Genomic DNA, 18,135 nt, shown 5'->3' with positions numbered 1-18,135 from the left:
GTAAAAATGGGACTTATTATACTTGGTACGTTTATCATATGATCCAAATTTTATATTAGATTTTTTTGTATTTACGGTCCTGAAACAAGTTCACAAATCAAATATTAATTAAAATAGTGCTGCTACTCACTCGTCAATTAACGTTTCCTCTAAATTTTATGTATTTCATAAAACCGCCGTTGTTAAAAATAAGGCAAAGTTTTATTTCATAAAAAATATATATTTATTATGCCCAGTACAATAAATTTCTATTTAAAAAACAAGGGATAATTGACTATAATAAAATGTTTAAAATCCATAAATAAGTCAAAATTTGAGGGAAGAGGGGGGGGGGGGATATGAATAATATGTGTAAGTAAAATAAGGTATAACGCAAGATTTAACAAGCATACTGGATAAAATGATATCTAAAAAAATGGACCGTTTTGCAATAAAGAAAAACAAAAGAAAATAACAATATTGTATATTTATAATATAGATACAAAATTAAAATACCAACTTAAAAATATTTAATGGATATTTCTAAAGTTTACATTGTATAATACAGTAAATTATTCGAACATCTAAAAATAAGATTATTCAATCAATTACAGATGACAGTGACGCGGTTAGTTAAAAAAAACTTTTTCTAATTTTGATTGGTTTAAATTTTTTATTAATAATAATATCTACAATTTATATAATATATTTTTTTAAATGATATTTTTGTTTATAAAAAAATGGATCGTTTTATCTTTTAAAAAAAATAGGATCATTGGTAGGCGGAAACAAAAATTTCCAAGATCTTCTTTTTTTTTAAAAAATTAATCTATATAAAAAAAATATATAACAAATATTTCAGTTTATATTCCTTTTTATAATGCAAACTAACTATTGTTATTTGTTTGATGTGTATAACGGATAAAAAACAAACGAAAATGTTAAAATATTCAAAACAAAAGATGCTCGTATAGCGCCACTAAGAGCATCAAGCCGACCCCGACGATTATCCCTAGGTTTTGACAGAATAGTGACCAGGCTTGAGATCCAACCTTGATTTCCCTAAGTTCCGGCAGCTAATTTTTTTTAAAAAAATATTTAGAATGATGTGTATAGTATTTTTTAGTTACAAATATTAAGGGAGTTGAGAAATTTATTAGATTAAATAGGTTTTTTAAGTCCATATAATAATGCGATATCATAATCCTTTCGCATCATCGAAATAGGAAAATTTTTAAGAAAAAAATAGGAAACACTTGAAATGACTGAGTTTAAAACCAAATTATTTCGTTTCAATCACATAATATTATTTATTCCTGGGACATCTATACCACTCATTTTACCTAATAAATAAGTTAACTTTATGAAAGATTGTGGCTTATTAATTAATTATGATGGCAAAAACAAAAATAAGGATAAAAAAACTAAAAATTGAAAAGCTTTAATATGTAGTCTTCATTTTTATCGATCAACACCGACCAATAAATCAATTATATGCTATAGAAAGAAATAGGAATATAGATTCTTTAATAGAAACAGTAGGGTTGGCATAATGAAATCAATTTTTTTCGAAATGAATTTTATAAAAACATTTAACTACATATTGCATAAAGTTTTAAATAATTGATATTTTTTGTTAATATAAATCATTTCATATATTATGTTATATTTTTTTGGCAAATAAACTTTTATAGAAATCATTTTAATATTCTTAAAATTAAAGGAAATATCAAGTATTTTTATTTATTGCTGCCCTATTTAATTATAAATTAATATCAGACCTGCAGGTCCGGCCCTAAATTTTTTTAAATATACCTGGGCAGGGCCTAAAATTAAAAAAAAATACCCAGGCAAGGTCGAATATTTTAAAACCAAATATTAAATCGCCAATTTTAAAAAAATCTGGGCAAGGCCAGGTATAATTTTTTAAAAAAATAGGGCATTTGTAGTGATTTTAAGACAGTAGTAGATATAATTAAAGATATTTATTTAAGTGGTAATAAAATAATGTTTATTACAATTTATAAGTGTGTATATATATATATATATCCCTCGGTAAAAGTTAATTGGAAAAAAAATATTTGAATATTATTTCAACAAGAAAATAAATTATCGATACTTTAAATATTTAATTTATAGCCGCAAAACAATATACAAACAGATAATATAATATTATAAATAAAGGATCAAACATGATAAAATACTTTTTTAGTCAACATTGCTAATTTACAATGAACTATTTATTCATAAATTACACAGGAAAATAGATATATTGTAATAAAATAAATACATGTTCCATTAATAACTTTGCATCATGAGTTAACTTTCTCCAAAGCATAATTTTTTAAAATAATGTTTATTTTATAAAAAATTGTCTAAATAAAAAAAGCAATTTAATCAAATAAATCGATTTTTGCCACCCTAACTGCCAAACTCTAAAAAGTAAGAATAATCCTAAAGTCCCTATTCAACAAAACCTTTTAATCCATTTAAGCGTGAATTAGCAAATCTGATGGAACATGATGTTGTCGAGTGTATAAGTAAATATTATATAAAAACCATATCAACAAGTGAAACGTAAAGGAACATTCCAGCGGTCATAGCGAATATCCATTTTCGGGCCTCTATCGACGACGCGATCGATAGCGAGAGGTAAAGTCCGAAAAAGCTGGTGCAAGCTGCGAATAAGTTGACCACGAGGGCCATCTTGAAAGACATTCCCGTCGAAACCAGAACGGCAAAGTCTCCTTTAATTTTTTTATTACAATTTATTTATCATGTCTTCCACCGACTGTTCATTGTATTGTAAAAAACAGTGCTGTAAACATGTTACATCAAACAAGAAAAGCGTTACTAGCTACGTTTAAAAAAGGAACGAATTACCGTTACTCGTTACCTTGCATAAAAAGAAAGGCACTACTCGCCATTTAAAAAAAGTAACACGTTATCGTTTAACAAAAAATCTGAAGAATGCTCAATTCAAAATTAAGAACAAAATTTAAGACAAGTTTAACATTAGTACTTTTTTTTAAAGTCTACTAACCTAATTCGTGGGGTAGTTCGTGGCAAAACACGGCGAAAGACGTAGAAAGGCCTTCCTTGATGGAAGAGGAGAAAGCAGCTCCTATGGCGATGCCGTCCACGATGTTGTGAGCTATATCACCGACTATAAGGAATATGGAAAGGCTTTGAAGACCTGAATTGTATTATTTTAGGAATTTATTTTAAATAATCTTTAACCTTTCTTTTTGTAGTTGTGGCATTTTGCTTATATGCGCAAAGTTGTTAGAGAGGTATTACATGTAGTTATACACCCAGAATGTTACTATTTTATAGTGTTGTTAAACGGCTCATTTTGAGCCAATTTTTAAAAACGGCTTACTCAATATTTTATTAGGAAAATTATTATGCAAGCCTTAAGATATTGCTTAACATCAATTAACGAAATCTCGAGACTTATGCAATATTTTTCTGGCTAAAATATTGAGTTAGCCGTTTTTAAAAATCGGTTCAGATCGAGCCGTTTAACAACACTACTATTTTATATAAGAACTTTGCCTCGTATTTCTTTACAATCAAAGTTCTTTACAAAAATAATTAAAAATCTAAAAAGGAAACATAATATAAAGATTATTTCTAGGGATGTAAAAAAAATTTAAATATAAAAAACGGGGAAAAAACAAGGCAAATCATGCTTTCAAAATCATTTTAACAGAATGTGGCAAGATTAATTTTTTTAAAAAATTAACTCAATTTAACAAAAAAAATTTTATAACTTATATTTCTTTATACTTGATAGATAATATATAACTATATTCCAATCAAAGTTCATTATATTAAAATGGCAGTGGAATAATTACATTTTAAAATAGTATTTGAATTTTTTTGTTTCAAAAAATAAAATTCCTGGTCTCTTATTTTGTCTCCTATATTTTTTTAAAATTTTAAAGTTCTGCAAGACATATGTACAATGGAAGAGATAACGATTGGTAAAAACTAAAAAGACATAATTTGTTAATTTAGAATTTTCTCAGCTATATGAACCGGAATCGAATTAGCATTTTTGGAAAGTATGTGAAGTCCCAAATAAAGGATTTAATTGAAGTCCAAGATATTGAAGTTAAATCATTTAGCCTCAGGCTATCTATCATCTGATGATAAATTTGCCGACTCTATGGTATGTGAGCTCTTAAGATTATGGCTAAATAATTGAATTAATCATGGCATGCTTCGCCTGTCTGCTTTAACTATATACATATATACGGAATTAAGACCATGTATCCCTTTGAAATTATCATACATTTTACAATTTATGCATGGAAATGGTTAAACGATGTTAAATCCAATTCACTCGTAAAGGCAACTCTTAATTGTTCACCTAATAAGAGGTCCTAGGTTACAACTTGGTAAACAAGCATTCATGAACTTTTGGTAAATCAGCTTCGAGCACGGCCAAAGATACCCAGCAGTAAAGGCCGACTTTAAAAGGTTATTTTTGAGAGTGATAAAAGAAGATTGATTACTTTACGTTGTTCATCAAACGTGATGACAAAAATGAAGAAAGAGATATAAGGTATAATGGATATAAATCGTAAACTCCCATTTTGAAGATAATTATGAGAAACTCCAGTTAAAATCTCCAATTTACTATTTAAAAAATTTTTAATATATTTATAAAACCTTTATGAAAAAAATTAATAATTTCATAATTTAAAAAAGAAAGAAGAGGATTTAAAAAATGTGTATAATTTTTGGTAAAAATAAATATATTTTAGAAAAAAACCTAGGTGCGTATTATTTGTATTTGTGTAATATGTTTACATTTATTTTAACATATCTACTTTCTTAAAAATTTCTATATTACTAATAAGTAATAACTATATATGATTAACGAATTTGACTTAAGATCCAATATAGATAGTAGGTGGCAATATTTTGAACAAATGGTAGTCAAATATATCCTATTCAAAATTTACGAATATGAAAAACAAATCAAATATGAATAATAGTTTTAAAAAACTGATAAATAATAAATTAGTGATTTTCATTCTCATCATGGATGGAATAAAATATCTCCAAGCATTTGGGAGAATTTCAAACATATATAATAAATTATTCATTAAAATATTCAAAAATGGTAAATTTTATTTTTTCAAGTATTAAATAAATCTTGTACCACAAGATTTAATGAATGTGCCATTCACAATGAACCATAAAATTTTCATTATTAAGACAAGTTTGTAAAACTAATATCTTTCCACTAGCGCTAAAGAGTCTATCACAAAATTGGCATCCGCAATTTTTGATGTCTAAAGGATATCTAAGTAGATATATTTTTGGTTAAGATAAATAAATACTAAGAATTTGTTTCCCATATAAAATCCAAAAATTATTTTATTTATCTAATCCTCTTCCACATAATAAGACACGAAAGCGACTCTTTTATGGTGGATATATCAATGGTTTCATCAGCAATTCTGCAATGATCGAGTAGAATGCAGCAGATTTTATAAGGTTTCACAATTCTCCTTTGCAATAAGTAAGACATTATGGTGAAAATTTCATTAGTTATTATATCATGTGATATTCACTTGTAGTTACTGTATCAACATTCTTTTAATTCCAAATTATCCTCAGCTTAGCTTTAATAATTGCATAAAATTTAAGTTTTCATCATGTGCGATCTTGATGCCAACCCTTCTATTGCAAGATAATAATAGATGATATTATTTTAATCAATGCGGTGCTTGACTTTTTCATGGATTTGTTTTCGAAATGATTCCGTGATTTATTTTTTTTCCATGATTGGAAATTTTTCATGAATTATTTATAATAATTCATCTATTTTTTTTAAGGAGGCCGAGCAAGTGAGAAGAGGGGAAAGAGCATGGCAATATATAAATAATATAATATATGTTTTTTTCTTTATGTTTAATTTATAGATAAGATATAATAATTCATCAATTTTTATGTGGAGGGAAAGTCTCGATAGAAATTTGTCAATGGGAGCGAGAGCCATGCTGCCCCCATGAAGTCAGCGCCTATGGTAATTAGCTAAAAATCGATCACTTAATAAAATAAATAATTTACCACAAAGCGGTAGGGAACGATTGCCCCTAAATTCGACTTGCATTGTTTGCTTATTTTCGAATTCATTCATTTGATCTTTCGTCTTAACCAAGGCGCCATTGTATTGATCGTTTTTATTAACCGGGAGATTAGTTGAATCTAACAAGACCTATAAAAAAGGATAAATTTGCCAAAAGTGTTATATATATATATATGATTATTTATAAAAAAAATATATGAAATACGATTAAATTATAATAAATCCTAAACAATACGTGTTTGGAAATCGAAATTAGATTTATTTTTTCAAGGCATGCATAGCTTCTATTCCCAGGACATATTGCATATTTCTTGAAGGCTGATGGAGAAATTTTTTAGACTACTCAAATTAGAACCTAAATTTTTAAATATTCTGGACCAAACGCGGGCCTAAAATTTTATTAGAATTAGACCGAGTTCAGTGTTGAAAAATAAGACATATAAAGTGATGTATATTTATATACGTTATCATTTATTGTTTTATTATTTTATTAAATATAAAAGTATTTTATATTAACAATATCAAATATGAATGAATAATATATTAAATAATACAATTATTTAATTTAAAAGTAAAATATTTTTTTTAACAAACATTTTGTTTTCATAGTATATTCCAAGATGAAAATGAAGTAAAAAAAATCACAAAAACTAAAGTAACTCCTCTAGAAAAGAATATATACAAAAATTTACTAAAAATTATATAATTGAATAATAAGGCAAATTTAAATATTAATGAATGACAAGCCCAGAATGAAAAATAAACATTCCAGTCCGCTCTAGGACCGGATCGTTGACCTTAACTAGAGATAAGGACAAAGCAAATGGTGATTTTTACAAAAAAAGTTCAATTTATATTTTCTTTAATTAAAAATTTCGGGGCAGGCTCACGCCTAAAAATATTAAAAAATTGAATTTGTACCAACTCATATGTTCTTTGGTTATTAACCTATAAAGATATAGTCTACAATCATATTCGCACCACGCAGGGGCAAAGCGTATAATTCTTTTCCATGAGACCATAGGTTTGAATATACCATAATTAAATTAAAAATAAAGAAGTAGCTTAATAATGATAATCACTCAATACGAAATGCCATAAAAAAATGGCATAAAATATTTTGAATGGTAGAATAATGTAACATTTCCGAAATAGAGTAAAGAAAAAAAACCTGATCGGACAAGTAATTCAGATCAACCGCAGGAGTGCCTACGTCCGTTTCACGTGAGGTTGGTGGTGGTACGGGTGGTACCTCGTTGATAAATGATTCGGGATTGTCGTAAGCAAAGGCAAAGCTTGTGTTATTTTGGACGGCTAAAAGTTGACGCTTTTTGGAGTTAATGACATCGGCAGCTTTCATGATGTCCCGGTGATGACAGGTGTTGTGGTCATGGCGTGATTCGTGATGCCTTAAGAGAAAAGTGATGAGGGGGGGGGGTATACAGTTTAAAATAATATATGGGCTAAGAAACAATTAACGATGTATGAATTAATTATAATGATGGGTAATATATTATAAATCTTTCACAAAAAAAACAGAAGATTAAATTATATTATAATAATTACAGGGGCGTAGCCAAGAAGAGATAGGGACAAATTACCCCTCGTAGCAAAAAATGCAGATTATATTTAAAAAAAGGTTGTATTCTATTTTAAAAAATTTCTAAACCAAATAATAGTTACAGAAATTATAACTAATCTGATGCACCTATGATTGCAAATAAAACTATTGTCGAACAAAATAATCAATCTGAAAAGGTGAATAAAGAAAAATTAAGTCTTTAGGATCATGAGGTTAGTTATTATTATATTTCAATATTAATTAGAACTACAATGATCCGCAATTATTTTACCGATCTGATATTTATCCTAAACGGCCCCGATACCGATATTTATGTTGATTTTTTGTCATTATTTTATGCTGGCTGGGGAATCAAATTTTCAGGACATATAATAAGGTAAAATTCGTTCAGTTATTTAGGTCAAAATTATGATCCTTAGTTAAATTTAAAGTTAAACTAAAGGAAGAAAAATGTAAGTGAATTGTTCTTCAAGGCACGTCCGGTACTGTTAGAGTGGAAAAGTAAAAATGATGAAACTTTAAATAAATTAGTCACCTATAGTCCCTACCTTAAAAAACGGATAAGACTATTAGAATCTGTGGGAATTTACGAAAAACGATAAACAATGAATCTTTAACTGAACAATATATCCTATCAAGAATTGATGAAACATTGGCAGCCATTGGAGGAGGAGCACATTTTACAACTGTCGATTTATATACCTACCATGAAATTGAATTGGACGTAGACTCCAAGACATATGTGGTGATCAATATCCCGAATGGATTATATAGGTATAATAGACTACCATTTGGAATTGCTTTAGTCTAGCTATATTTCAAAGTGCCATAGATTCCCCACTAAAAGGTCTACTAGGGACAGCAGTTTACTTGAATGATATAATAGTAAGTGGGTTAACAGTAAAGGAGCATGAAAACAATTTGCACAAGGTATTTAAAATATTAAGAGAAACGAAATGTAATTTTTTTGCGGAAGATATCGAATATTTAGGGTATAAAATTAATAAAAAGAGTAAATCGCTGACTAAAAAACATTTAGATGCAATAACGAAAGCACCGACAATAAAATAAAAAGGAGGTTCAGAGTTTTAATAATTATTACCATAAATATATACCAAATTATTCAACAATAGACACACCACTATATAATTTGTTACATAAAAATAAAGAATGGAAATGGGAATTAGAACAAGAGGAAGCGATGAAGTTGCTAAAAAACATAATCATACAGACAACGATATTGGTACACTATAATCTAAAGATATACATCACGTTAGCAACGGATGCTTCAAATTAATGAATCGGTGCAATATATTATCTCATTCTATTTCATCGGATAGTGATAAACCTATTGTGTTCGCATCAAGAACGTTATCGGCTGCTGAAAAAACTATGATCAGGTGGGAAAAGAGAATTGTGACTTATAACGACCGCCATTTCAGGAAATTTTTTTTAAAGAATTTAATGTAAAATACACCAAACATATTTTAATATCGCCATATCACCCAAGATCCAAGGAGGAAGCGGAGAGATTTGTACAAACGTTCAAAAATTTTCTTAAAAAAACTGGATAAATTTCTAGTTGCTTTAGAAATACTCCGCGTAAATCACAAAATCTTCACCCGCATCACATAAGCTAAGATTTGTACCACAAGGCCCGTTTAATAAATTTAAACTACAATATAATGAGAAGGAAGAAGATAAAACATTTTGTAAAATTATCTTTATCAATTAAAAATAAATTTAAATTCCATATATCTGACATAAAAATTAAAATGCTTTAAAAATAATATATTATAATAATTCAAAGTTATACAAAAGCTAATAATTTAAATTCATATTTTTTATTTACTATATTTTTCTTAAAAAAAACAATGGAATGAACAATAGACAAATAAAAAAATTCTGGGTAATTTTCTTTTTATTCACATTTTATAGGAGTTATGAAGATTTATTATGAGAATGGGATATCACATTTACAATATTTCATCCCATTCAAGTTAGTTAAAAAAATTAATTAAAAATGTGTATAAAAATAAAAATAAGAGGTTTGACTAAACTGCAAATTCTTGGGTAAAATTTTTTATATATATACTCTATTAATTGAGTTGAGAATCATTTTCTTATGATATAAACAAGTTATAAAAAATAAATTACTATGTATATTCAATAATAGTAATATAATTATATTTCATTTTAATCTATTAATAGATGATTAAAATATACAAATCGATAATATTCAATCCGCAAAAAAATGTATATCGGCCGATCTGGTATTTTTTAACGTTCAATATCGGCGCCGATCCGATAGTAATATCGGTGCAGCCCTTATATTAATTATAATTATTACTCTTGGATATTTTATCCAATGGCCCATGATGATATAAAATTAAAATATATTATAATATTTCAATGACTGCATTTTCCATTTTTTTTGTTTTATTAAAATTTTATAATTTTTAGAATTTATACTAAGTTCACAATAATTTTTTAGACAATAATCTCTCCTTAAGAGAGAAAATCCTACTTCTTAAAAAGCTAGGCATAAAAGTAATTTTTTTCATTTTAAGTTATTATTATTTTTTTAAAAAACTTGAATAAAAAAGAAAATTAATTTTTATTATAACAACACTAATTGGATTTTAGAAACAAAATACATGAAATTCTTTAATTTAAAAATAATTTTATCTTCAAAACTATATTCATAGATTTATATTCCCAAAATTCATGTGGTTATAGAATGCAAATGATTATGGATTGTTTATTCTGTGAGACATAGTGGGACTTACTGTAAAATATGTTTTGTTTGCTCCAAAATATGCCAGGAAAAAATCAAATTAAATTTAAAACCCTAGTTACTCAACTATTTCGTAAATATAGGAAATCCATTGAATTATTATTATAAATACACAATATAATAAGAATTCCCATTGAAAGAGGTGGTGTTATTTCTATATTATTGCATATAGATAAAAATAGAATCAAATTAGCTAAAGAATAAAATTTATTACTGAGGCAATTATTTATTTTGGAGTGCAGGACCTATCATTGCGTAGTCATTTTGACTCTGGACTATTGAATATAAATACTAAATAATGATGGTAATTTTTGAGCATTAGTTCTAATAAATTATCAAGTTCCAAATCTTTTTATCAATATTTAAAAAACCCACCCTCCCCATAGTAAATTCTCTGGCTACGCACTAGAATATTTATTATATAAAAGATAACATAAGTTATATAAAAATGTAAATTTTAATTGAAGAAAAATTATAATATAAATAACTCAAACATTTGCGATTGGCAGAGTCAACCATTTTATGAAAAAATAAGGTTCAAAATGTCCAAAAGCCTTCAAACAAACTTCTATAAGCAATGGATGACATTTTACTGAAGAGGCTTAGTGAATGAAAATAGGCATTTAATTTCAAGCCTTAATCAAAGAACATTCGTAATAAATTTTACATGATCATTTCAATAAGCTGCAATAAAATATTGCATGCGAATTATTATTTGTTTCTATAAGGTTTCATAACAATATATATATATATGAAAGGTTTCATTTGTCTTTAATTTCCAAGATCAAAAGCTTCTATTATTAAACCTTCAAAAGCGAAAAGAAAGATTAGCATGAGAGATAATGCAACACATTATTTTCAGTGATGAATCAAGATTTGCTTTGGAATATGAGATGTTTTGATCACACAAAAAAACGAAGCCTCAATTCGAATTGTCTTAAAGAGTAGTTAAATTCTCCGCAAATGGTGTGGGGTTATATGGTTGGAAAAGGCTTAGCTGTGTAGTCAATGAAATTTCACTTTTTAAATAATCGAAGCGTGGTTTCCACCCGGGGAATTAATTTTTCAAAAGATAATGCTTCATACCATTCATTCAAGTAAATTTAAAAATTTCTATTAAATAATAATAGTAACTGAATGGCCTTAAGCAAAGTGGCAATGAAATATAATAGAAGAATTGAAGATAAATTTCTATCTTGGTTCAATCTCCATTCACTAAAAGAGATTTTAATATAGTTCGAAACGTTTATTTTCATTTAATTTAATCTATAGCAATAATAATTATACATATTTTATAGCTTATATCTTTTATAAATCATAAATAATTTAAAGGAAGTTTTTTATAGCGTATATGTCAAATTTAAATGATGTCTTAGACATAATTAATTTTTAAAATCTTTGACCTGCATAATAATTTAACGAACTATTTAACTTTGAATAGTATATATTTTTTAAAATTGCATTTTATACATTTTACATTTATAATAAATAGTTATAAAAATAAGAATTACTTTTCACACATATTTTGTTGTAATGGGAAAATAATTATTATTGATTTAATTTTAAAAAAAGTTAGATAATTATAAATAAATGGTCGTAAATTAAAAAATTTTGCATGTTTATCAATATTAAAAAGAATCTAATTATACGAAAAATAATTATAAAAATTTTTAAAAAAACTTCGCACCTATGTTCAACGCGTTCGACGATTTCTTTAGAAGGGGCACACTTATGGCGTTCACTATGACAAGAAGAATTGCTGTCGGAAAGATCGGATGAGATTTGAGGTAGCACGATGGCGGATGAGGATTTTATGTTTTCATGGCTACTTTTGAGGCAGAGGCGGAGTAAGACGGGTGTATCATCGCTCATGGAACTTTTATCTATAGCGGAAAATTCGAGGGGCAAAGAAGGGCTAGATCGGGAAGGAAGCGTAACAACAGAGCTCTTCCCGGGAGGTGAGGAAGAGGGAATGGGTGCTAAGGATTTTTTGTCTGAGAACCCTCCGGTTAAGTTCTTGTCTCTGGAAGAAGATAATGAGGAGGTAAATGGTTCATCCCGAGCTTTGACGTTGCAATCACTACGGATAAGGTCGAGATGGTTGTCGTGCTTCTCCAGATAATGATGCGGGCATAGACGGATTTCTTTATTACCTCGTTGAGGATTTGTATTAGTGGGATAACGTGTTTTTTTCCCGGTTAAAACAGAAACAAGTCGTGCCGTCCAAGCAGAAATGTTGGGGCCAACGCGACGATTGCGGTTATGTTCATGAAGGCCGACTTGACTACCGCCGTCATCGTCATCATCAGCTGCTCCTCGAGAAATGAATTTAACAGTGTCGAGTGTTGGAGGATCAGGAGTGCCGTTCAACACGATGGGCATGCGAATTTTGAGAGAGTTGGTGGAGGCTGTGCCATCATTAACACCTGCTGCCACAGAAGTTTTAGAGATGGATACTGGTTTAAGGGATGCGAAGGCTGAGACGGGTATAATAAGGTGGGCGTGACCACCATGGGAGTGACCTTGACCATGATGATGGTGGCGAGACAAAGTGGGATCATCAGATTTATGGTTGTTTCTGGAGTCTGTGCGCTCTTGAAGCCATCTAAGGAGCAGCTCCATTATGTGAAATACAAAAATGGTCGCGAGCACGACAAGGAGCTTCCACACGAAATCCTGACTGGCAGGGTGGTGGTGATGGTCATCGCCCAAAAGCTTCTCCGCCAACCTACCAGAGGGCGTAGTCGAGGCGGATGCAGAAACCGAGTTATTTGAGATGAGGGAAGACAAATGAGAGTGAGTGTCGTGACTATTATGCTCGTGAAGACCTAGAGCCTGAATTGATGGTAAAATATTTTTAAAAAATGGATACAAAATTAATTGAATTGAAATATGCGTTAAGAAGGAAAAAAAATTAACAATACTATATATATATTCTCTTTCATTTTTTTGTTGAGTAATAACTAATCACCTTTTAATCATTATACAATTACATTTCTTAGCGGAAATTTTAGGAAATACATTCTTTTCTTGAGGATTCAAAAAAATAATATAACGATATTAATTATTATACTTGTGGAATTAGATGCAGAAAGGCGTCACCAGACATAGTTCCAATGGCCAACGCTATGAGACCCAGAATCAGGTAAGAGTAATACGTTTTAGAGAGGAAGGGAACTAGGACAACACCCAGCAAGGACAAAAGGCTTATGAGCAAAACGGCCACCGTTCCATATCCATAACCTAAATGAATAGATTTCATATCAACAAGATAGTGTGATAGATGAAATATTAAATAGATCACATGTTTCACGGCCTAATATTCGAGGTGAAATACGTTATTATAATAACTCTCTTGGAATTTTTAGGTAAAATTTGATCAAAAATCTCTCTCCAAAAAAAATCTTCAACGATTTTTGCTCAATTATGAGAAAGTATAAGAATTAGGATAAATTATAAAATAACGACCGAAAAGAATTAATATAGTATTGTTAAAATAATTTAAATGGAAACCAGCCAATTGGAGATCTAAAACGGGTTTGGGTGGGCATTTCTTTTAAAGGAGCTGGGAGGGGGGGGGGGGGGGGGGTAGGCCTATAGGCATATCGTTAAATTTATTTTTGAACCACGGACCTAGCCAGAGTTGGATAACCCTGAGAGTCACCTTTATATTAAAAAAAAAATACTCAAACAATTCAAGTGATTTTGAATGCAAACAGAAAATTGATAGAAGGAAAATAGCTAATATTTGCAAAAATAAATAAGTAATCATGGTTAACTTTGAGCGAGATTCGGAGGCGGTAAAATTTCCAAAGACATGCTTGATTTTTGGGGGAATTATGTTTATCTTCAGATATCTTTGAATGGGATTTTCTTTTTCTTCAAAATTTTTCAAATTTAAGTTTAGCCCTTTTCGAATCTAAATGATTTTAAAAATAACATATAAAATTAGAACTAATTTCATGGAAAATAACGATTAAAATTTCTAAAAAATAATAAACTTCGAATAATTATATTTACTTCCTGATCTAAAAACTTTTTTTTAAATAAAATTTTTCTAATTTATTCAACTCGAATCATGGAAAATAATTCCCCTATTAATTCTTTTAAAAAATTATCTAAAATAACCCTCCTCCCTCTCAAAAAAAGGAAAATAATTTTGGGCTTGTCATTCAAACTTACTCAGTCAATATTGATATTCATTAAATATATAAGTAAAAAAAAGAATTTATTGAAAAGAAGCAAGGAGGGAAATAATTAGTGTTTTAATAAAATGTATAAGGAACTAATCGTAAAAAAAAATAATATTGATGACCGTAAAAACGGCGCGGTAACATACGAAATAGTTTTACAGCTTGATGTGTAAATAAATTTGAATATTATGTGTTTATATATAAAAGAGACCTGCAGGCCCGGCCAAGGTACAGGGGCATATTTTTTATATAAAAAATACTAAAAATCTATAAGTAGTGTTGTTAAACGGCTCGTTTTGAGCCGATTTTTAAAAACGGCTAACTCAATATTTCTTCCAGAAAAATATTACGCAAGCCTAAAGGATTTGCTCATAGGAAGAATAAAGGTCCAGACATATATTATAGAAATCTCGAGGCTTAAACAATCTTTTTCTGGCTAAAATATTGAGTTAGCCTTCTTAAAAAATCGGCTCAAAATGAGCCTTTTAACAACACTATCTATAAGCAAATCAGAGAGATCTGCAAAGGTAAAAATTTTAGACATGCATTCGAAAAAAAATATTCATTTTCAAGCCCTGAATTTTTTTAACGTGATTTTAAATTTCGATATTTGGAATAATTTTGGTTATTTTTGGCGAATTGTTTCAAAGGAAAATTGAAAACATGACCAATAAAAAAATTAGGGCTGCTGATATAAAAAATTTTAATCTGATATCGTCCTATATTTCTACAACCCATATGATAACCTATACCGATCCGGTATATAGATTGATTTTTACACTTACCATCTATCGTTGTTTAAAGAATCGATTTAGTTGATTTTTAAAAACGACTAAATCAAGATTTATTTTGACCAAAATAGTGTTATCTATGCCTCGAAATTTTGCTAATAGATGTCCAAATCTTTCTGCATCTGTGTAGGCAAAATGTTCAAGCTTGGCTAATTTACTATTGGCTAAAGTCTTAAGTTAGCCGTTTTAAAATATTGTCTAAATCGACGGGTTTAACAATACAAACGGAATAACTCTTTAGATATTTCATAATCCTTTTCTTGATGTATATAATTTGACAAAAATTAATATGACATTTTTAGTTATTTCATATTTTAAAATAATTTTTACAAATGAATTTTGGTTACTTTTTATTAATTTATTATTATTATTATGGAATTCTGTATAAAATAAAAAAATATTATATAATTAAAATTATTAGAGGTGTACCGATACCACTTTTTGGAGGCCGATTTGATATTACTAATATTAAATTGATATCGGCCGATTACAGATCAGATATCATATCTGATTTTGTATTCTGTAAATACTAATCGTTTTAATTTTTAATGCATACATTACATCTACTCATCTCATATACTTTGTAATAGTATAACATTTATAATTTAACTATATTATAATAGAAGTCATTGATATCGGCCGATTACCGATCAGATATCATATCTGATTTTGTATTCTGTAAATACTAATCGTTTTAATTTTTAATGCATACATTACATCTACTCATCTCATATACTTTGTAATAGTATAACATTTATAATTTAACTATATTATAATACAAGTCATTTAAATATATAATTGTGAACAGTTATAGTTTATATTCATGAATCTAAAATATATTATAGTGATCAGTTATTCATGAATCTAAAAACATTATCTATTTACAGAATAAGTAATAGACAAATGAAATAAATTTTTTTTAATTAAGACGCCATTTTATTGGAATGGAAAGTTTTATAATAACGGTCGATAACCGAAATTTTAAAAAAGGTGAAACATCGGCGCTATCCGATCGTGCATCCCTAGAATTATATATAAAATCATAAAATACCCAAACAAATAAATATCGGATCGGTTTTTTATAGTAAATATCAGCCTAATTTGAAATTCAAAAATCAGCCCAGGTACGATCCTTAACCCTTCAATACTCCTAAAAAACAATAACATAACTGCTCCAGACGCGTTTAATAAACCCCAATTTCAAATGAATATATCTTAATTTATATTTTTAGGTAAAATTAAACTAACCATTATAAACCCCAATGGAGTATTGAAGGAGTAATATAAGTACAGCCCTAAAATATATATAAAATATATATTAAACCATTTTTCAATATATGATTTTACATTAATTAAAAAAATTTAGGTTGATCTGATTTTTTCTTTAAATTGAACCAGGAATTTGTTAACATTTTTAAGCCAGGTCGAATTTTTAAAAATCATTTCAGAGAAAATGAGATTTTTAAATAAAAATCGCTTACAAATTTACCAACAATGTTAAAAAATAAAGCAATAAATGTAATGCCTTAGCCAATATATATTTTGTTTTTTAAATAAAATTTAGCAGAAAATATAAAATACAAACTTTCGAATCTAAGACTTCTAATTCCTTAGAAATATTATATAATCAAATATTTTAAAATTCAACTATTGTTACCTTTTTTAGGAACACAATTATGTTTTGCTTAAATTTTTTTGTTTATTATTTTTGATTAATATGGTTGAAGAGAATCTCTAAAAATAAAATTATCATAATTCTTAACCAATCGGTATATTGCATTGCAAACATAAAAATTTAAAAAAATGACTCAAAGGTTCGTGGTAAAAATTCACTGTATTTTAAATTATTTATCTTGATCGTGTAATTTTAAAATTCTTAATATTCTAATTGCCGGAAATGTATTCCAGTATGTGCGGAATAGCTATCCTTCATTCGCACATTTATTTTGAAAATATATAAGCGTATTGTCTGATTTTTATCAAAATTACCCAGATTAAGAGTTTTTAGCCAAAAAATTATGGGTTTTACCTGAGTATTGTATCATGAACCAGATTATCCAATTTAAGAATATAATTAGCTAATTAAATTGTTATAAACAGTTGGGCAAAATCGGAATTAGGTTGAACCTAATATGCGCACGTCAAAGAATATCCACTAAGCGTTGAGACTGGAGTAATTCATTTCAGCCTTCTTTATATTTTCAAAAAATATCCGAGTTTGAGGTGAATAAAAAATTAGGTTTAACTGTTTTTAGCTAGTTAAAGGAGCTAAAAATTAGTGATCTGCAAGGCCCGACCCAATTCATCCCTGGGATCCGAATTTATTTTGATCTTAGGTGAGTCTATTTTTTGAAAATTTTGGTTTGGACTAAGATACATTTTTTTACGGGCCGGACCTAATGACATTTAAGCCCGATGCAGATCTCTACTAAAAATTCAGCATTATTCAACTATAATTATAAACAAAAAATTATTCCTAAAAAATTAAAATCAGCCTAGTCCAATCAATCAAATTGGCATCGCCAAATGTTCTTATTGTTTAATAACCAAAATCTAATTCGCGACAGACTCACATGTTGGGGAGTAAATTTTAAAGGAAAAAGACTTTAAAATATATATTATATTAATATTCCAATACTAAAGAAAAGGTAAATATTTTAAAACTGATTACCTTTTATATAAAA

The 18,135-nt window shown here is 28.2% G+C and overlaps 1 protein-coding gene across 2 annotated transcripts in view; it reads right to left on the bottom strand.

The window, feature by feature from the left end:
* Positions 1-236: 236 nt before the first annotated feature.
* Positions 237-18,135, bottom strand: part of LOC135931585 (uncharacterized) — a 28,039-nt gene continuing 10,140 nt past the window's right edge. The window contains exons 2-10 of one of the 2 annotated variants that reach the window (XM_065468812.1): positions 17,481-17,642; positions 14,247-14,386; positions 13,541-13,710; positions 12,155-13,302; positions 7,260-7,497; positions 6,070-6,217; positions 3,023-3,175; positions 2,539-2,726; positions 237-1,055 (exon numbers count right to left, since the gene is read on the bottom strand). In XM_065468812.1, coding sequence (XP_065324884.1) covers positions 930-1,055; positions 2,539-2,726; positions 3,023-3,175; positions 6,070-6,217; positions 7,260-7,497; positions 12,155-13,302; positions 13,541-13,710; positions 14,247-14,286 — 2,211 coding nt within the window. In that variant the 5' untranslated portion in view covers positions 14,287-14,386; positions 17,481-17,642 and the 3' untranslated portion in view covers positions 237-929. The remainder of the gene's footprint in view (positions 1,056-2,538; positions 2,727-3,022; positions 3,176-6,069; positions 6,218-7,259; positions 7,498-12,154; positions 13,303-13,540; positions 13,711-14,246; positions 14,387-17,480; positions 17,643-18,135) is intronic. The other variant, XM_065468813.1, reaches the window with a different exon arrangement.

Source organism: Gordionus sp. m RMFG-2023, chromosome 1 (genome assembly GCF_954871325.1).
Source record: "Gordionus sp. m RMFG-2023 chromosome 1, tfGorSpeb1-WG-v2, whole genome shotgun sequence".
Lineage (NCBI taxonomy): Eukaryota > Metazoa > Nematomorpha > Gordioida > Chordodea > Parachordodidae > Gordionus > Gordionus sp. m RMFG-2023.
This window is presented reverse-complemented; position numbering and strand designations above follow the sequence as displayed.